The 22,234-nt window shown below is 41.8% G+C and overlaps 1 protein-coding gene across 2 annotated transcripts in view; it reads right to left on the bottom strand.

The window, feature by feature from the left end:
* CACNA1E (calcium voltage-gated channel subunit alpha1 E) overlaps positions 1-22,234 on the bottom strand; it is a 1,936,751-nt gene that overhangs the window by 221,784 nt on the left and 1,692,733 nt on the right. For both annotated transcript variants that reach the window (XM_086955515.1, XM_086955507.1), the window contains exon 27: positions 11,739-11,835. In XM_086955515.1, coding sequence (XP_086811641.1) covers positions 11,739-11,835 — 97 coding nt within the window. The remainder of the gene's footprint in view (positions 1-11,738; positions 11,836-22,234) is intronic.

Genomic DNA, 22,234 nt, shown 5'->3' with positions numbered 1-22,234 from the left:
AAGGGACAAACGATTGTTTTGCCAATGCTTGTTGTTTGTTATATTGTAATGTAATTGGATTTATATTGTGTTTATTACACCTGGCAAAGCACTGAACTGCTTTGCGGAGAGTAGACTGCTAGTTAGGAGCCCAACGTTGAAGGTTAATCCAGTGGTTAGATAGCATGGATATGGTTTCAAAGAAGGGGAGATCGTGGTCTATGAAATAAGTTGCAGGCAATTTGCAGAAATACAATAAAGGAGATTAAGTTGCACTCGGAGATGAGGCATGCAGAGCATGGATGTTAGGAGAGAGTCATTAAAATAAATGAAAATTTTAAGTCAAGGTACATTTTTCATGCAGGGTTTTAAAATATAGTTGGAGGAGGCTTTTAGGTAAGCTTGTACACTGAAGAAAGAACACGTTCTTTGGATTTGTCTTCATGCTAAATGAAGTATTTTGATAGGCACAAAACTCAGGTGAATAGACTGCTGCTAGGATTGATTTCTTTTGGAATAGTAATGTCGCCTACAGGGTGTTCAGCCACATCCCTAGGCCTGTACGTCAAACTGTGTGTATGTGGTATCCTGACTTCTAGTCTAGCTGGCAACATGATAATGTAGTGTGTGTAGAGGTCAAGGCCTGTGCCTGACAGTGTGAGGTCCTGGAGCAATCCTGTGATTTAGAGGGGTGCATCAAAAGTACCCTGAGGGGTCAAGGGACTACTGTCCCAGTCACAGGGGGGGGTCTGAGCTGTTCAGCCGAGAATGTCAGTAGGAATAGTCATTTTGTTTCAGGCAAATTAATTCTCCTACTTTTATAGCCTTCTGTATGGTTTTTAGGTAGGGCCTGGGCAGCACATGCACAGCTCTGCGAGGCATGCTGTTTTCGGGTAGGGACTAGCAGCCCCTCCCACTCTCCCCTACTATATTGTTCGTTGGCTTGTGCCATTGTCCACCGTAAACTATGGCTGTTCATTGGTCAATAGGCTTAGTAGACCCTGCTTAGTACTGCCTTGTCTCTTCTTGTAACCTTCCACGGAGACACACCCTGTTACGTGTGCTGTTACTCAGTAGGCTTTAATTACAGCCTCCGAGCACTATTTTCTCAAATAGCTTTGTCCTGCCTTCTAATGCAGGCAAGACACGCTCTCTCCTAATGCTTTTTAAAAAATGTCATAGCACAAACTTATTTGCAATTCAATATGTCTCGCATTTGCGAGAGCTTATGTTATTGGCATCGTAAATGACATTGCCTTTTATTTATCTGTTTTAAAAACAACAGCTAAAAATAAGGCATTGGCATTTACAAAGCCAATAGCTCAAACTCTTGTACATGCGAGACCTATTTCCATTGCAAAAGCTTGTTTGAGTAGGCAGCGGTCCATTGGTGGTTACTATGAATGTTTTGCAACCTCATTCCCATTTTCCAAACATTCCTACTTACCAATGTGACTCGCTTTTAGGAAGGGACACCCTTAAAATGCACCTTCTTAATAGCAACTCGCCAATCCCTGTTTTGAGAATCGGTAATAGGTTGCTGACTCCTAAAGTTGGGTTGGTACATGCCAGAAAGCATTTTACCGGCCGCAAACAACCAGTAAAATGCTTCATACATCTGGCTCATAGTTTCTAAGACATGCTGATCATTTGCTTTTGCCACTTGTTTCTCCTCTTGTCGGTAAAAGGACTCAGTGGACTAACACATCCACTGGAGAGTTCTTGGAGCAAAACTGATGATGAAAGAATAAAATCCTGAGGTGTCCCTTAAGACCTTCATCCTGCAGAGGTCCATACAATGAACACCCTTTAGCAGGGAAATACATAATACCAGCTATCAGTAACTACAGCTGAAATAAATAGTGAAATGTGCTTTGTAACTGCCCTTTTTCAACACTCTGGTGCTCTGTAGGCTAGATTTACACTTTTTGGAGGCCCCAACTTAACAAAATAAAGGTTTGATGACTAAGTCACAGGAGCTTTAGAAACACAATAGTCACAGTGTGCCTGAATTAAATCCTGTAGATAGGACTTTATCAGAATTAGTTTTCGCTCCAATTGTTTTGGACCTTCAATCATTAAGACAACAATACTTTCTGGACAGGCAAAAGAGGTTGTACAGGCTGGGAAGCTCTAAAAACATTTTACATTTTCAAAAGATCTTGGGGGCATATTCACAACAGATAGGGGGAGCGCTGTGCTACACCAAAATTGCTAACGCCACGCTCAGCCATTCTGTAAATGCAGGGATGCGCTGTATTTACAAGAATCCGGTGGTCCCCTGCATTTCCCCTAGCTCTGGCGCTAGATTTAGCTGCCTAGCACCAATGCAGGCACCCTTGCACCATAGTGCAAGTTTTCCTGTGTTGCAGGGAATGATTGTTCATGTGCAGAAAGGTGTCCCTTTCTGTTCATAAACACAAAATAAAGGTGATTTGTAACTTCTATGTGTGCTGCTTTTTAGAAACAGCAAAAATTAGAAGAAAGGAGAAATTAATCATTTTCCTCATTGCGCCAGGATAGGACCATGTTTTCCCTGGTCTTATTTTTGGCGATGCCCCATATTTACACCAACCTTGTAAATAGGGGGCAGTTTAAAAAAGCAATAGGAGTTGTGGTGGAACACCCACAACAACACCTATTGCATGCCCCTTTCATGCTAAGTGAAGTGTGAAAAGGGCCTTATTCACAAGGCAGATTGAAACCACATAAGTGGCTTGCCGCTCTCTGGTAAATAAGGTGAAGGGATTAGCACCACCAGACTATCACAAAAAGTGACGTTCTGGTGTCAATAAGGTCTTGTAAATATGTCCCTATATTGCACATTGCATGTTTTCAGACATCAAACTCGTAGTCCTTAGGAGGCATATTTCAGCAAAGTTTATTTAGGGTCGACATCAAGCATAACCTCACTTAGGAGGGTAGACCGGTGCTTCACAATTACCTCGAAATATAATATCCCAGATTTGTTGTACATCTAAGAAAAGGTTATAAATTTTGAAACCCAAGGGACCTTATACATTGAAAGCCACTGGCAGGTGTATACACCTCGTTCATTGGAGCAACAAAGTCAGCAAAGAAACTAAATAGTCAGTCGATGTAAATCTGACAGCTGCCAAACTTCAGAGATAGTTGAATCTGACAAGAATATCACAGAAGAGGTTATCTGCATAGTTAACCTGAATATCTGCTCGATCTTTATATATAAAAACGAAAGATTGTCTGTTTGTCCTTTATGCATTACTACACCATTCATCCGATCGCCATGAAACTTTGGGAAGCTGTTGAGTACACTCCCGCGAAGGTTTCTGGCAAAAAAATCTATACTACTATTATAAAGCAAGAACTGGGAACCTTTGAGGCGGGTAAACTCCAGAAGTACACCACCAATCACAACACCCAATACAGCGTTGGAAAGGGGAGGTCCAGGAGATGGACATAGGCTATTCATTTGGCCAAGATATACATTGCAAAGGGCAAACAGTATTAGGGGTAAAGTAGTTCCTTGTGGGCGTTCTTCTGCTGTTAGGGAGTAGCATGGGCATGTCAAAGTAAACCTGTGGGCGGAAACATTGGCAGAGGGGCATGACCCATCCAACTTCACTCGCTTACAGGGGCTGCGAGCTTATCCAACTTCACTCAGTTACAGGGGCTGCGAGCTTCAGGCACACAGAGCGCAGCAGGCACGCAGAAAACACCACGAGTTCAGGAAGACAGAAACTCGCTGCAACATTGAACAAGTAAGCAATATGACAGGTGCCGGTGATCACATAAACAGCGCTGTTCGGAAGTTAGGGAGGTGTGTGGCCATGTGTAAGTTAGTGAGGGGCATGGCCATGTGTAACTAAACATGTCGGCCTAAACATTGTCATAGGGCCATGAATTTACAAGTTCAAACTAAGGCATGGGCTCGCACTTACATGTGTACTCACTTCAGGCAGACACACTAGGCGCTTCATTCATGCAGTTCTATAACTACGCGTTATGACTGGGCTCAGGGCGGACATAAACAAAGGGGCGTGGCTTCCATAAACAAGACGCATTACGTAGGCACGCAAAATTCATGAGGCGCGGATTGCTATTACATACGTCACAGCCCACTTCACGACGCCTTCCTTCTCAGTAGGGTCCGAGCACAGCAAAGGGCCTAGCCTTGCACAACCAACCAATGGCGTGCCATTAACAAAAACGATCACAGTACTTGCCGCGGTAAATGTGCAAAAGCTTCACTGATTGCTCAAACTTGCACGCTCGAAGAAGAAAGGGTTCCCTAAGGAAAAGACTTAACACGCTACTATCTAAATTCGAATAAAGACGATTTCAATCACAAAAAGTACACGGAATGCTTAACAAACTCAGGGCATTATTTCAGTCGTAGGGACAAAGATGTTCTCGCAGGCCGGCCTCCAATTGCTGCGCCGAAGCACACACACTTTCTGACTTGGCACGACATCGAACCTTCGTACAGGGGGCTGAAATTTACATAAACAAGCGCGATTTAAATACGGACCATTTCACTTGCCGGAAGACACTTGTTGTGTAATAATTCACTGCGCTTTTTTATTTTTTATTTCAACAAGCCTCTAAATTGCTTCCACGGTCACAAATGTATGCTTTACTGGCTGAGCACATTCTTTAACCACATGGCTGCTGTGGGGATTTTTCCCCTGTGCTGGGAAACTCTTGATGCCATTATTCATGACGAGCTCAGCTCGTCATCAGCACACGACACCCGTGGGTGATGACGAGCTGAGCTCGTCATCAGCATCGAAAGGGTTAAACATCCACGAGAAAAGCCTTCTCGCACTGCTCACTGTAATTGCAGCACCAACACAAACACAGTAATACATTTTGGTCACAACCGATAACCTTTTACACATTTGTTTTCTTCCCCGGACAACGTCGGGACGGGCTGCTAGTAAATAATAATTTGTTAAAAGTTGTTGAGTACACTCCCACAAAGGTTTCTGGCACAAAAAAAGGCAAATAAATAAATAAATAAAAATGTGTTAAATATCAGCACCCCGGCCCCTCATAATCTTTCCAATACTGAACGTTTACAGTTTACTGTGCGACTCGCTTTTGCAATGACCATCAACAAAGCACAAGGACAATCGCTGCAAGTGTGTGGACTAGATTTGGAGAATCCGTGCTTCTCACATGGACAACTGTATGTGGCCAGCTCACGCGTCGGAAAACCAGATTTATTCGTGTACGCACCAGACGGAAAAACAAAAAATACTGTGTATCCACAAGCACTCGAATAAATAAACAGAATTAAAATAACACTTTAAAATGTTTTCCATATTAAAATGAATAAGTTTCAATAAAAATGACACAATGTAAATTAAATGTTATCATAACAAGTTTCCTTAAATTTCCTTTCTTCTGAGATAGCAGCAACGTGTGACGGGTAAGCTAGTATTATATATAATTGGACCTGGGTACTATGGAACAATGACAAATAAGGGACTGAGCACTGCAAGTGTATGGACTAGATTTGAAAAAATCCGTGCTTCTCACAACTGTATGTGGCTAGCTCACGCATCGGAAAACCTTCTGATTTATTTGTGTATGCACCAGAGGAAAAACAAAAAATACTGTGTATCCACAAGCACTCGAATAAATAAACAGAATTAAAACAACACTTAAAAATGTTTCCATATTAAAATGAATAAGTTTCAATAAAAAATGACACAATGTAAAATAAATGTTATCGTAACAAGTTTCCTTAAATTTCCTTTCTTCTGAGATTGCAGCAACGCGCGACGGGTAAGCTAGTGCAGAAATAAAACTGAGACAGATTGTTGATGCACATCCTTCAGCCAGCAAAAGAACCACGAGAAATCTCGAGTACAGGTAGAATTACTGCTTTTCTGGATAAGTAACCAAACATGCCTTCTTACTAAAAGCAACAAAGCCAGGGGTGGCTCCTCTGCTAATGTGGAGGGGAGTCGCCCAATACCTTCAGCACTGCAAAAAAGGACAAATAAGATGATAATAACGTGATGTTATTATTTTATTTTTCCACGCTGCTGCACTGTGGGCAAGCTGGGGCTGCTCTGCTCCCAGAGCAGGGCAGGGGAGGAGTGGTTTGACAACTACAAGTGTGAATGAATGTTTGGCCAGCCCAAGAACGTTCTCCACCCAGGATGCATTACAGCCTGGATAGAGAACATGCCTCATGCTCCCATACCATGGCTGAGCACCCACCCAGGCTCCACTGACCAATCACAACGCTGCATTGCAGATTTGTGATTGGTCAGGGGAGCCTGGGTGGGTGCTTCCTGTTCTTGCTTCAAGTTAAATAGAACAAAGGAAGAGGACGCAGAGGACCGAGGAGAAGCAGTAGCCAGCCAGTCGGCCGACCTGCAGGTAAGTGATTTTATTATTTTTTAACTTCTCCTTCTCGCCCGCTAATGCTCTTTTGGAGCAACCGCCACTGACCAAAGCCCAATACCACATTGAGTTGTGTTAAAATGTCAGTGACTTTGTTCACAATCTAAAACCGTGTGCATTATGCATACCATGGAAGGTAGGGGCATAAACTCACTGAGCAGCCTGCAGCCTGAAAGTCCCAGAAAAATGATTCAACCTACTGAAGTGCAACATGCAAGCTAGGAGACGTTATGTTCATCTCACTTCCTGAATGCAAACGTGACTATGCCTGCAGTTCCGACAGAAGGGGAGAATAACACTTTAGAAATATAAACAAGCCATTCCAAATTTACAGTATTTAAGGAATGCAAAAACGCATGGGCTGTTAAACTCTGCATCCATGAAAGAACAACAGCATCACAATTTCGTTCTGCCGTTTTAACATGCAAACAACCTAATGACGATGGCAGAGACAGGGAACAATGAAGCAGAAAGCTGGGAGAGTGGGGTGGAAGGGTGAGAGGGAGAGATTAACACAGAGCCCAGGGGAGAAGTACACAAACGAGATAGAGCTCCAGGGAAAGAGGAGGGAGAGTGAGAAACAGAAGGATGTGCAGGGTTGTGGGGAGCACAAGGGTTAGAAAGAACAATATGGAGCACTCTGGGAGAAGCATGGGAGGAAATGACTGCAAAACACGCACTCTCGTGGAGTGCTTAGGTAAAAAGAAAAAAAAGCTGTGCCTGAAAAGTGTGTGGAAGGGCACAGATAATAAGACAATGCTCCAGGGGAGGGACAAACACAAGAAGAGGAAGTAAAGCGCATACAAGGTAACAAATAAGAAGCAAGCAAATAAGAGTGACTCTAAACCTAACCAATGGCAAGCAACAAATGGGCTCTGAGCCCACTGTATGTTAACAGTAGGTCTTTTTGCAAAGCAGGCAGCTTTTAATGTCTGGTAGGTGTGACCTAAAAAGACCTATGCTGTGAAAATCCCATTATTTCTAAGTGAACTTTGATTGAAGTAGGCAGATAAGGGTTTAGCAGACCGAACGGTAATGATATTTATGTCAATGGGAGTTAAGGGGAATTTCAATAGGAGTTATGGGGAACAGCCTATTCAGATTAAATTTAATCTAGGTTGGGTGGGTGAAATATTGTATGAGTCACCTTCAGTGTTGAGTTTTGTGAATAAACCATGTCTTAATAGAAGTGCATGACTCATGCGACATTTCATGGAGAAGAGTCCCACAAGTTGTATTAGCAAAATTGTGTTGACATTATAGTTTGCTTTGACGATAACACAGGACTAATGCTTACATTTTCTTCAGATTATTAATTTGCAGTAACCCCTTTGCTGTCAGTGGGGGTCCTGGAGTTTTTCAAAATCATTTACAGCTTTTCATGTACTGCACACTCAATGGCATGTCTATCCCAGGCTTTGATTACTATTATTAACATTTTCTAACGGAAATTTGCTGGCAATTAAATGGATTTTTTTGATTTGTAAGAAGAGGAGTCCGCCAATTTTTATTGCAATTCGTTTGTTTCAGGAAAATTAAACGGTAGTTGGCAGAGTGGAGGTCCTACCGGTGCAAAATGTAAGTTTCACTTAACTCTAAATAGGAGGCAACAGGGAAGCCCCACTGATTCACATAGGTGGTTCCCAGCCAATCTATTCATGTGACCCTCTGCCTTTCTTCTCTAGCCCAAAATTCGTGAACAAGGAAATGTACTAACCACAATGGCTAGTGTTAATAGTAAAATGGTGAAATCGACAAATGTAACAATTTGAAGGGAAATAGTGCAAAAATATCCAAGGACCTTAAAGCCTATAGAGCAGCCTTTAAAGTATATTATTATGTCATTTCAATGAGGAAAACATCATTCTGTTGGGGTGCCCTTAACTGCACATGCTCTATCATTGGAAAGATGGTGGATTCCTTGACTCTAAATATTGTGGTGGAATCCCAAGTTTGTTGAATGCAGCATCTGCCACGTTTTGGATGGGGTGCCCCATCAACCAAACTCTAAACCAGGCCCTTTGTGTTATTACACCTAAAGAAACCACTGTATTTGATCAAATCCACTTATTCAGTAGGGCTTTACAGAGAGACTATTGCCTGACTTGAGGCACCTGAATCTCTCACAGGTGAGACAGAGATGATGAGCTCAAACTGCAGAGGAATGAACTCTATAAGGACCCCTTATTCGAGCAGGTAAATCAAAAGTCAAGCTAGAAGGACACTCATTGCTGTTTTTATGCTGGCCCATAATTTAGTTTGAAGACACATCGTTCGGTTTTGGGCCTTTTCTGGCCATTGGCAATTCAGACTTGGCCTGTGGAGATCTAACACTGACAGTTGCCAAAGATGATCAATAAAGTACTTACCTGTCATTGTCAGGGTTACAAAATTACTAATGACAAAAATAAATAAAAATCTGATGACAGAGGGTTATGTTGAATGACGACATCCAAAAGTAAAGGAAATTGTTCATATGCTATACCACAAAGCTTGCCCCAAATAGAAACGAATAGATTTGGGTCATTTAACAGATGGTCTGAAAATCCTCTTGTGTGTCAGAGACAACTTCATTTACTCATGCAGTGCAAACATTGCCCTCATAGTTGAAGATCCCTTTCAGTTTAGTGGGTATTGTTTTGTTGAGAGTGCTTATGCCTGCATATTAGGAGCACTTTTGCCAATAGTAGCTAGTTTCTACGTTGGCGAGTGGGTATTCCCTTTTGCATTGGAGACTGCATGGCAGGAAACAATTATGTCAGAATGCCAACACTAAACATGACTGGGTCATCTTTCACTATAACTTGCCAGCTCAGAGGAGCCACCATGTCAGAAATTTCTGATGACACAGTTCGTTGAGCAGTGGTGCAGGAACAATTTTCAGAATGGGTGGTGCAGTTATCAATGTTACAGACCTGTAAACCTTCAAATAAATGTCACTGTGTGAGGAGGGAGTGGGGACTAGATGGGGCAGGGCCTGGCCGATAGCTACCTAAAAGGCACTCTGCCCTCCACAAATTTCCCCCATGCTCTGCTGCCCCCCACCCCCCCCCGCAGAAAAAAACAAACAAAGGGACACTGAGGCTGTCACTGATGTCCTTGGGTGTTTTCACATTCCTGAATGGCTATTGTCTGCTTACAGCCTCCAAAGATGAGCTGGAAAGCCACTTTGTTCATTGTTTTCCAGCTCGTCTTCCCTGTCACTGTGTGATTTCGGCTCCTCAGCTGGTGGCCGTGTGAAAGGAGACCACATCATGTGACACATGGTAATACCATGTGAGTCGGCAGATCTGATGTTACATCATTGAACTCTGGATTCTGAAAAATCCAAGCATCATACTAAGAACAAGAAGCGCAAATGAACCCTGCCCATTCTTCAAGAGTGCTGTGAGGGTTTATATGTAGCTGGTGTTGCATTTTGGAGCACACTGGCATACATATATTACTAAAGCATGGTGTGGTAGCATGCTGTCATTTCCAGAAAGCAAATTATCCACTGAATGACTTTTCATAGACGTGCAGATTTACTGATAAAACTAAGTAGTGCACAAACGTTAACGTGTAGAAATTACATTTTTTTGTGTTCGAATAAAATGCCATTGAACTACTTTTCCTGACACACACCAGCAACATTAATATATAGTTCATTTTACAATATATTGACACTTTGCAATCAGAGAAATAAAAGTAAACACCAATCTCCTTGTTAAAGTATAAGCAGCAATTTGTCAGAAGACCAGTCTGACATTTGACCTCTGTCTATGAACGGTTGAACGGACAGAAAATGTGGCAAGATAGAAACAAAAACGTCCCTCAGCTCATTCGCCTAGGGTACTCCGGCATAGTTATTTTGGGGCTGCTGCAGCATTGTCTTCCGCAAAATGAGGTAGGGGAATTGTAGGTTTGGTAGAGCAGCAGCCCCGCTGATTTACCGCATGGCTCCTACTCTGCTAAATTACATCCCCCAATCAGCGGCGACTCCTCCGCTAAGGCGGAAGAGCATCATCCCACAGGAAAAATACATTGATAATAACACCATGTCACTAGCCCTTTGTAGGTGCCTGTGGTGCGGGGTGGGGCTGGGCTGCCAACAAAGCATGGGGTGGAGTGGTGGGCACTTTCTAAGTGCACATGACAGTTTGGTATGGATGTCTAGGGCTGGCCAAACAGTCATGCACACTTAGCATGTTCTCCACCCGGCTGTATTGCACATAATGGGGGTGAATAACATGCAAAGGCTCCCAGTCCCTGTCTGAGTGCCGAACTATGATGCTCAGACCAATCACGATGTTGCTGTCATGCTGGTGACAGCAGCGTCATTATCAGCTTAGGGGAGTCTGGAAGCCTGTGTTTTACCTGTTTCCAGTGTTGGACCTCGGATAGACATCTTCTGGCAGGTAAGTGGATTTTATTGTTTTTGTTTTTAAACACCTCACCCCCTCCCGCCCACCACTACAGCCTCATAGCAGCCGCTACTGCAAAGGTTACATTCAATGCTCACAAATCGAAAAGACGTAACATCGGAATACTGCAGAACATATATCAGAGACTAAAAGAAATTTGTAGATAGTGGTGTTTAGTGGTATATTTTTCAATCTGTGTGAAACTCTACATAAAACTTTGCAACTTCACAAAGGTTGCAAAGTTGTGCATTTGACACATTTTAGGTTTTGCCACATTTACGTGAAAATCTTGGGTTGTGCTACCATCCATGTCAGAAAGGGTAAGTATGCGGAAAAAAAATAATGTCTGCATCCATTTGCCACTGTGTAGAGAAAAACTCAGCAAAAGGAAAATTTGCAGCACAAAGTCTGCATATATTTTCCATCTTGGCAGAGTTGGATTCCGTCAAAATAATTTCGTAATGCAGTGAAATGTATTTCAGAATGGCTAGGAAAACATAGCATGGGTGAAAAAATTAAACCAGGAAACTTAGTGAACTTTGAGAAATGTGACATTCATGTACTTAGCAAAAGTTACTATTGGAAAAAATAGACCATTACTGATAGGTAACCTTTAGAACCATTAGAAAGTGACACGTGGCACGTCAATGCTAGGAACAAAAAAAGGTTTCTAATAATCAAGCACTGTATTCTTTATAAAGAGTCAAACCCTAAAGGGCAAGCCACTTATAAACTAGTACCCTGTATACACAATACACTGAAAGGTATACACAGTTCTGTCTAAATATCTACCATTGCTGCATCAATTTGCTACGTTTGCAACCTAGGACACTACATAACTTGGCAAATGTACTTTCCTCCAATGGTGCCGCATCTACAGAGCAACCGCATGAATCCTGCTGTAGCCTACCAAGTCACCCACATACAGGAGCACAGACTCAGAGGGTAGAGGATTACCTTGAGCTTGGGAAGCCTCTTGATGGTTTTCAATGGACGCAGTACCCGCAAAACACGCAAAGACTTGATGGTCTTGATGTCACGCCCCTTACTGGTCCTGGAATGGCCAAAGACAACAAACGTTAGCAATCACCAAAACTAGATCACATGCAGAATAGTGGACCCTCACAAATTATGCAAGACAGAAAGCTAGAAAATACAGGATTGATAATGAAAACATGTGGAGGAAACCCTTAGTTGCAGAGGCCAGGCTTTTCTTTTCACCTTCTTTTTCAGATTTTTCTCCTGCCACTCAAGTTATCACTCTTCTTGTGAGGGTTACTCATCTATGGATCTCTTCTTTGTAGAAACACAAGGCATTTCACAATCACTACCACCTGAATATCACCCTCTCATGTGAGTTCACCCTCCTGTCTCCTTTCCATCTGACACTGGCCTGCCCAGAGTTCATAGGCCTTTACTGAACTTTCCCTCCCAGTTCACATCACTCCTTATGTTGTGAGGCATTTCACTCCTTTCAACCTCGATCTCACCCTCCAAAGTGGGGAACCTTTGTTTTCTTCGAGGAATATAAACACTAAAAACTCAAAACTAAATATTAAGATATCTTTCTGATAATACACCTCAAACCGAACCAGAGGCTAAATACTATGCACTTATCTTATATCTCTGAGTGTTGACAGAGCAACATCTTTTAGTTTTGTCCTTTAAGTGTGAGTACAGGGCCAGCATTTATTTGGTACTGGCTCATATTTACTCACGGGTTTTGCCAGCATATATAACTGAAGGATGAGACATTCCATAAGATTCAGGTCAGTAGCAGCCAGCCAGCTGTTATGAGTGATTCATTTATTAAGTGAGTCACAGCTCATGCTTATCCCTACTATAGCCGACCAACTTCAGTGAATGATCAGATATTCCGTAGGCCCCAAAAATCAGAATAGTTTTTTTGCCAACAAGTAATCCTGGAGAGTCAGACCATACAAAGACTTCAATCAATCAATCAATCAAACAGCAATAATAAAGCGCCACATTCTCAATCCTAATGGTATCTGGGCACTGTGTCTCTGTTGAAGACTGAGGTCTTGAGACTCTTTCTGAAGTCTGGCAGCAAATAGGCTGTACGAAGCTGGAGGGGAAGGTTGTTCCAGGTCTTGGCAGCGACATTGAACAAGGAGCGGCCACTGCTGCGGCTGCAATGAAGAGGAGCACAAGTGTCTAGAGGGATGGTGGAAGTTCAGTCGATGGTTGATGTAGGCAGGTCCTAGGTCATGGAGGGCTCTGTAGGCGTGCGTGAGGATCCTGAACTGTCATCTCTTCTGGATTGGGAGTCAGTTGAGGTCTCTCAGGAGGGGGGGGGGGGGGCGATGCGATTCATTTGGGGAGGTCCAGAATGAGTCTGGCTGAAGCATTCTATATGGTCTGGAGTCTTTTGATGAGTTGGGTAGAAATGCCGGCTTAGAGGGTGGATCGAAATATGGTTGGGTATAGAAGAGATGAATGCGAGCTATAGAGACAGTAGCTAGTGAAGTTTCATCACTCGGTTACCATACGAGTGAGATACATGTCGGGCATATATATCATTTGAACAGAGAGGCCCCTATTGACATAGAAACATCGTGATACACTTGGGACTACGGTGTGCACTGGAAGCTCTCTTTTTTTAACCTGATATTTACAGAGAGATGCCCCTAAATATAGAGTGAATTGGGGGAGCTCTTCAAGCTTTGTATAAATAGGTAGTTCTATTTTTAATATGACGACAATAATAATCCAATATCTTGGAAATTTTACGTAACTTTTTTTTTTCCCTATAGGATATAGATAAACATATAGACCTAGATTATAACATTATATTTGGCTTTGGGTGTCCTATATAATTCAATTCCTTTGTTAATCTAGGTTTGGGAGTATGGTTGGTTATACAAATGAATACCTTATCAGGTGTTGACCCTACTTCGACCATACCTCTTTCACAGGGATTCATTGATGTGAACTTTTTTGAGGTGAGGCTTTGTTTAATCAGGGGGTCTTAAATTATAGGAAGATTGAGATCAAGTCTCTCCATTATCCTTTATTTGTCTGATAGTGGCTATAAGCGATTTTTCTTTTTTGCTTTACCTCTATTAGGTTTTCATCAGTAGTGAAAAAGTATAGCTCTGAACAGAGTATACACGGGGAAAGATTAAGTCCGTTACAAAGGGTCCGTTGATCCCCACTCATTGAGATGTTATTCGCCATTAGTGGTAGGTATAAATAAAAAGAGGACCGACTCCATATGAGTTGTAAAGGGTGCAGCATTACCTGGTTTATTTAGTCATGGTTTATGCATTTCAGGTTTACAAAGATCCAATATGACTGCATAATTGCTTCGAAGGAATCATGCATCTTTAGTGACGTACTTACGAGGTGGGCATTATACTCACAGAATGGCAAACTGAGCTATAGAGAAGATTGAATAACATTGTGTGAATAATTAGACCAATTTAACCCTAATTCATCATGGGTTGACATCAGTGCTTATTATAGTAACTATAGCGCTGAATGATGTGTATAATGGAATGAAGGTGATGTTTTTTGTTTGGTTGGAGAACCCCTGAAACAATTGCATAAACACAGTGATAAATCATTCTTATGAATGAGTGAGTATAATCCCAATGGTTGTATCTTGGTCCAATTGGTCGTCTTCCACATTTTTCTTTTATTAGATATTGCAAACAATTTCTTGTGCATCCTACATTAGCTTGTATGCTTCCCTTGGTAATATTTGATTTGTTAAGAGAATATGTTCTTTCACAATAGGAGTTGTTTTTAATTCCCATAGGGAAAAAAAGTGATTAATGATTGATGTATTATGTATCGTGATTTTGTGTATTTATGTTTTTAATTAGGCTTATGAATATTATATCATCTGTTTGAGAGACAAATATTGTTCAAGTCCTGATGAAGGTGGTACACCAATAAGTCCATACCCCCGAAACGCGTCAACGCTCTTTTTGTGTAATATGTTACATCCAAGGAACCTCTTAATGTCCAAGATTATCAGGAATAATTAGACTGATGTTTATTACTATATGGATTCCCTTTGGCGTTTTAAATTGAGGATGTGAATTGCTCACTTTTTGTCTGTCTCTCCTTGATTGTTTTTATTAAATTTTGAAACATTTTATTTTATATATTGCATAAATGTCATGTTTTTAAACTGTATTTTATTGAATTAAAATATTTGAATAAATATGCCCTTTTTTCATACTGAGTAAAACTCCTTATCCTTGTGTATATTACAATAGATTTTTGGGTTCACATCTGTGGTGTTCCATTGGACTATGTGATAGTTTGAATCCATGAGATATATATATATAGCTGATTCTAGTTAATGAATAGAGGATTTTTAGCAGGTCCATGAGAATCGTGTTGTTTCTTTATGAGTGAAGAGGAGCACAGGTGTCTAGAGGGTTGGTGGAAGTTCAGTCGTTGGTTGATGTAGGCATGTCCTAGGACATGGAGAACTCTGTAGGCATGCGTGAGGATCCTGAGCTATCATCTCTTCTGGATGGGGAGTCAGTAGAGATCTCTCAGGTGGGGGGGCGATGTGGTTCATTTGGAGAGGTCCAGAATGAGTCTGGCTGAAGCATTCTGTATGGTCTGGAGTCTTTTGATGAGCTGGGTAGAGATCCCGGCATAGAGCGTGTTGCAGTAGTCGAGGCGGCTCTTGACGAGGCCCTAAATGACGGTCTTTCTGGTATTGGTTGGGATTCACCTGAAGATGATCTCATTAATGCTCACTGCCTTAGCCTACATATGCCAGTGGGCCTTGGGTGGATACAACTTATAATTGTACATCAAGGTATTAGTGGAATAACTGACTCTTTATGAGCCAGAGATGACTAATAGTCACAGCTCAGAGAGTAGGTGTGATTAGAGAATTAAATGGAGTTTGGCTAGATTACTATGCCTGGTTTTGCTACATATTTGTTAGTCTAAGACTGTATTCTCTGCCAGGCTCAGCCTAATAATAGTAACAGCTATAGCTAGAATGTGTGAATGGAATATAAGACATTCTTTGGAGTCCAGCTCATAAGTAGTCACAGTCTTAACCACAATGTGTGAACAGAGAAACAAACATTTATTAGACCTCAGCTGTTTAATATTCATAATGTTAACCAGAAGGTCTGAAGTTCTCTGAGTTACAGATTAAGAATATTTACAGCTTTAGCTAGAAGGAGTAAAAGGATCATTGCCTTCTTGACGCGTAAAACCCTACAAATTCAGAGCCTCATCCCTCAGGGATGGTTAGAGCTTATATTGCATGTGCCCAAGCTCATAAAGATTCCATTTTGGGAACAGACATTTCATGGGTTCTGTCTCTTTGGAATGAGAAGCATTAGCCAGCTCATCACAGTGTAAAATCAGTAATTTGATGGTCTCCAAGATATAGGAACAGACTTGACAAAAACCACACTCAAGAGCTTGATCCAGTATGTCACAGTATATTTTCAGGCAGTTCATGACTGCTGACTTATTAATATTCACTCTTGCCTTAGACTGTGTTGATGGGGTATCAGCCATTCCATGAGCTGCACATCATTAGTATGTACAGCATTACTCAACAGGTGCAAGTGTGGAATGCAACACTGCACGTCCCCAGCAGATTTTTATTCTTATCTTTAGTTAACATGCCCCAGTATAGGATCACAGATTCCATGGACACCTGCTTATTAGAATTCACTTCCCTATCAGCCAAGGGTAGGGCCAGACATTCTATTAGTGCAGGCCTCTGAAGAAGGAAGGAAAATTAATTTACATGCAAGACTATCTCTACATCAAGGGAATTCTTTACCAATTTATGAATACTTGATATATCTGTAAAGAGATAGGATCTCTGCTTTTATATGTGTATCTACTATCTTTTTTAAAAGAAGTTATTAAGCTGTGGCACTGACAATGCAGAGTCAGCGTTTTACACTTTCCACAGGCACCTTTTTAACATTTGCATCTAAGGTTTTGTGCACTCCTTTTTCAATGTTTGAGGCACTTTGTACTAAGGCCTTAATAACTTTTTTTTAGACCAAAGGTGCATCTTTTTTTCCCAAATATTATGAATTGTAAGTGTACTCAGGGTTTGTAGATGCCCCTGGAGGGAATTTACAAAATAGCCAAAAAGTAGCAAAACATTTGGGATTTTCTGGTTAAAAAGTGTTGTACGACAAAGCGCACAGTGGCGCCGGAACAGGTAAGATGGGGTGGTGGGGTGGGGGCGTGGCGGGGTCGGGGAAGTCGACAGATGACGGGATAGGTAAATTAATACAAATATGCAGCGAGTGCATGATAAGTGGTTTTATTTATTCTTTTATTTAATTTTACTGATCCCGTCATCTGTCAACTATCCCACCGCGCCCCATCCAGCCCGGCCCCACTGCCCAGCACTCTTACCTGTGCCAGCCACCACTGAGAGTGTATTTGTTTCCTGAAAATAACCTCAACCAAAGGTTTTTTGTACTAAGATCATCATCTTGCCATCTATGGAGTACAGATAGAGTAGTACAATAATAATTTTTACCACAGTTTTTACATTCTTGTAGATGGTAGTCGATTTTCCTTATTTTTGGTGGTTTAGGCCTGTTTGCAGTTTGTGATGGAAGCAAGTGTGAAATCCATTGATGAACAAAGAAGCTTATACATTTCTGAAATGTACCAAACATTCCGAATTCATCAAGGGGTCATTTGTGTGGATCATTCACAGTTTTCCCAAAGCAACTAATCATTGAAATAAAAAACTATACAAATAAATAGCAATAGATAAAAATTCTCATCACTAATTTTTTGCTCCAATGGCCAGTTTGCAAAAGGAATACTACATTACATATGCCAGACCTATCTGGTTACAGGAACAAATAGTGTTTGTGAGTAATCCAAAACATGAGATACCCAGAGCCCACAACTCATCCGTAGGTTTTAATTATATTTCAAACGGTACCAACCATGCATCAATTCATACAGTACAATCTAATACAACCCACACTATCATGTGATTCAGAGGGAATTTCGAAAATGTGTTCTTTCTTGCATATGGACTTACAGTTGAAAACCAAAAGTGGAGAAATTTCATTGATAATGACAAATGTTCTACTATTCTGTGCTTCCACTCTTCTTCCGATAAAACTGGTACCATACTTTGTGAGGACTCGCCTAGCACCTGTGAAAGTAAAGGCCCCAAAACAGAAAGTGGACACATCAAGTTTCATTCTTGAAAATTGACCCATTTTGGTGATGGGAGTAGATGCGGAATTTGGGCCCAGCTCCACCACCACCCAGGGAAGCTTACTAAACCCAGGCATTTCTGAAAAAAAACTAGACACCTAAGTGGTCTGACATGCCTTGAACCCACTAAATTTACTTCTCTTCACTGCCCTGCATAGACTCAAACATTGGCCAAAATCATGCATTTTCTCATCTTTCTGTTCTTTAATCTGTGCAGAGTCTCCAGATAAAAACGGTATCCCACTTGTTGGCAGATCCTAGCTTCTGCAACATATATCTCCACATTGCCGCCACTCCGTTTTGTTTCTAACAACAATTATCCTTACACTACAGCTCGATGCAGAAGAGGGAGGGTTGGCACTTCTCAGAATTGAAATGTATTACCAGGCTGCTCTGATAGATTGGGTAGCTCGAGCTGCAATTAACAAAGTCCATTTAAACCAATTGTATCTAGACATGATGTTAAGAGAGGCAGATGTTAAGCTCTCCACATTTTTAAAAATACCTTGACTACCATAATGAACTAGGCATAAGATGCCCCACGTTCTGGTAACAGACATGAGAAAGAGTGGCAGCAGTTTCATATTTCTCAGCTTCATCTATCCCTACGCTTTAGCGATTTCCATGCATTAGGTCTACAGCTAAAGGCATCTGCTATATCCGATTGGGTAAGGGCAAGATGCCCTAAGCATTAAGGGCCTCATTTATGAGGCTGTGCGTCACTTTTACGCCGCCCGTGCGTCACTTTTTGTGACGCACCAGCAGTGTAAAAAATGTGCCTTGTTGCACCATATTTACAAAGTGACGCATCTAGGGAGATGCGTCACTTTGTAAACCCCTGAGCTACATTATACCTGCGCCAGGTATAATGTATGCAGGGGGGCGTTCTGACGCATGAAAAGGTCCTAGAAGTGACGCAGTAAAATCTATAAGATTTTAGTGCACCACTTCTAGGACACAAATGCGTCAATTTCTTACGCCTGCCTCACAGCTGGAGTAAGACTGACGCAGGCCCTTTCACACGGGCTTGCCCCATGTGAAAGGACACATTGCTGGAGTTGCGTCATTTTTGTGACACACTCCAGCAATGCATTACTTTTGCGCCATACAGATACGTCAGAAATACTGACGTATCTGTAACTCCTTGCGCAATGATGCGTCATACTGTAAATATGACGCATCATTGGTGTTGCAAGGAGGGCGCAATGAGAAGTGACGCATCGCTGTTTTCACGCAGCAATGCGTCACTTTTCATAAATGAGGGCCTAAGACTTTACTTTCAGCCAGCTCTGTAATATCATGGCAACAGTTAGTTAATAATCACCTCTAAATCGCTCCTAATTTGGGGCCCGATGTAGGTAATTCTAAATTACCACTTCTAAAATACCGAATCATACCGATTCGGTATTTAAGAAGTGGTAAATTAGAAGGAGGGAAATGTAGGTATTTCAGATTCGGTAAATACCGAATCGTTAAGATTCGGTATTTACCGATTCTGTAAATACCGAATCGGTAAAGCCCATTGATTCCTATGGGCATTGCACCCCATAGGAATCAATGGTCATTACCGATTCGGTAAATACCGATTTTTGAAAGGGTGCAGGGGGTGTCACTTTGACACCCTCTTGCACCCCAATTCCGGACTTGTGTGCCATGTGGCACACAGACATGCCCTAAGGGCATGTCTGTGTGTCACATTGCACAGGTGTGCATGCACAGATGTGCATCCACACCTGTATTCGGTATTTTATCATCCCAATTGGATTGGGTGGTAAAATACCGATTCTTAAAGCCCTGTGGCACTCCAACATGTACCAGCTACATCTGCATTTACAGAATCGGTATTTTACCGAGTCTGTATTTACAGATTCGGTGATTTTACCGGATCGGTAAATACAGAATCTGTAAAATACCGATTCTGTAAATGCATGCCCTACATCAGAAAACCTTAATACCGGTCGGAAACGGCCGAATTCGGCCGTTTCCGACCGGTATTAGGGCACCTACATTGGGCCCTTGGGGCCCGATGTAGGTAAACTCTAATTTACCACTTCTTAAATACCGAATCATACCGATTCGGTATTTGAGAAGTGGTAAATTGGAGGGGGGGAGATGTGGGTATTTCAGAATCGGTAAATACCGAATCTGTAAGATTCGGTATTTACCGATTCTGTAAATACCGAATCGGTATCCCCCATTGATTCCTATGGGCCTTGAAGCCCATAGGAATCAAAGGGCAATACCGAATCGGTATTTACCGATTCGGTAATTACCGATTTCTGCAAGGGTGCAGGGGGTGTCACTTTGACACCCCCTAGCACCCCCAATACCGGCTTGGGTGCCATGTGGCAGGCATACATGCCCTAGGGGCAGGTCTGCCTGCCACATGGCATAGGTGTGCATGCACACATGTGCATGCACACCGGAATCGGTATTTTACCATGAAGTTGTACTTCATGGTAAAATAACGATTCGGTAACACCTGTGGGACTCAGAAGGGTCCCACCTACATTAGGAATTTACCGAATCGGTAGAATTACCGAATCGGTATTTTACCGATTAGGTAATTTTACCGATTCGGTAAATGTGCAGTTACCTACATATGCCCTTGGAAACGGGCACCTACATACCAAATGGCCGTTTCCGACCGGTATTAAGGCTCCTACATCGAACCCTTGGTGTTTACGTATTTACATATTAGAAATGTTCTTCAAGAGAGCGGATAGGTATCTAGTGAACTAGCACAGAGCATTAGTAAAGTCTATTTTGTAACCTGTCTCAAAGGTATAGCCAATTGGTGTTGACTATTGCATCAGAAACTAGAAGATAAAGTGATACTCTCTTTTCTGGATACCATTGCAGATACCACAAATTGTAAAACTGATTGGCGTTTTTGGGCGGCATTGTATAAATAATTACCCATAAAGCTATGTGTGCTGCCAACTAGAGAAGATGTCCCATTTTAGTAAGTGGGTGTTATATTACACCTCATATCGTATGCATAAGATGTATCTCGCACTTTCAACAGCATGTTTCATATGTGGAAACGCTAAAGGTGACTGGTTGCTTATATGCTTTTCATGTCTGCGTCTTTACACTTTTTGGGATCAAATATTTGTATTTATTTGTCATAAGCTCCAGTTAATTGTATAACCACATTTTTATGGAGCCTAATTTGGAATGACTCCACAACTTAACCATAGCACCCTATGGCAACAGTAATATGTTGTTGTCGCCCTGCTGATTGCCAGATCTACCTAAACCTAAAAAAATGGGGATCTATTGACGCAATTTGAGAGTTTATATGCTGCAAGAACGTGGGTCTATGAAAACTTTTTCTGAGATTTGGCGATTTCTGCCTGAATGAGCTGTGTCGGGCGGGTTTCATTTTCTTTTTTTTCTCTTTCCCTTTCCATTTGTTTTCTCTTTGTTTTCTTTTCCTTCTTCCATGTTTAAAATAAACTGAGCTGAGGTGTAGCCGCTAGCAGATTTTTGCTACTCCCACAAATTATGCAGTATAATCTTTGTATTCAGTATTACGGTGAAAGATTGTACAAAAATGTTGGTCCATGTATGTAAGGATTTTTCTACAATACAAAAAAATTTACAAAAAAAAAATGGTCCTTGGTGACGACTGGGGTAAATCCCCCCAAAGGTACCCGGAAGGTGGGGAGCAGAACGGTTGATAGGCCTGTTATAGGATGGAGGCATGGCGTGATGCCTGGGTGGGCCACATCCACTCCTCCTTTATTTGTAGAAATAAAATCCCTGGCATCCTGTGGACTTTTTGCGCACAGGGAGGAGGTGGGGAATAAAATTGGGAATAGCACCCTCAATTGTGCCCGTAGGGCATAGAAAGACTGTTATATTCTTTGGGGGCCCATTGTCAAGGTTGTGCACCTGCTCTCCCCCCAATGAATCCCTAGTGCCCAGCCTGTGGATCCCTGCATGGAATTTCACTCTCAGATCCCAAAGCAGGTATGCACTAGGGAGAGAACATTCACCACTTTCAAGGGTATTTCTCCTGCACTGATTGGTGTTTGAAGGACAGACATGCATCGATGAAATGTAAAGCTGATCATCACAGTGTAAAAAAAATAATGATTTCAGGGTGCACAGAAAGCCCTTTCCTCTCTTTCTGAAATTATTTTAATGAGACAAAATCGTGCTAATTTTGCTTTGCATTGTGTGGGAATACTGTTCACATCCACTGCACTGTAAATGAAATTGGTGGT

Source organism: Lissotriton vulgaris, chromosome 1_1 (genome assembly GCF_964263255.1).
Source record: "Lissotriton vulgaris chromosome 1_1, aLisVul1.2, whole genome shotgun sequence".
Classification (NCBI taxonomy): Eukaryota; Metazoa; Chordata; class Amphibia; order Caudata; family Salamandridae; genus Lissotriton; species Lissotriton vulgaris.
This window is presented reverse-complemented; position numbering and strand designations above follow the sequence as displayed.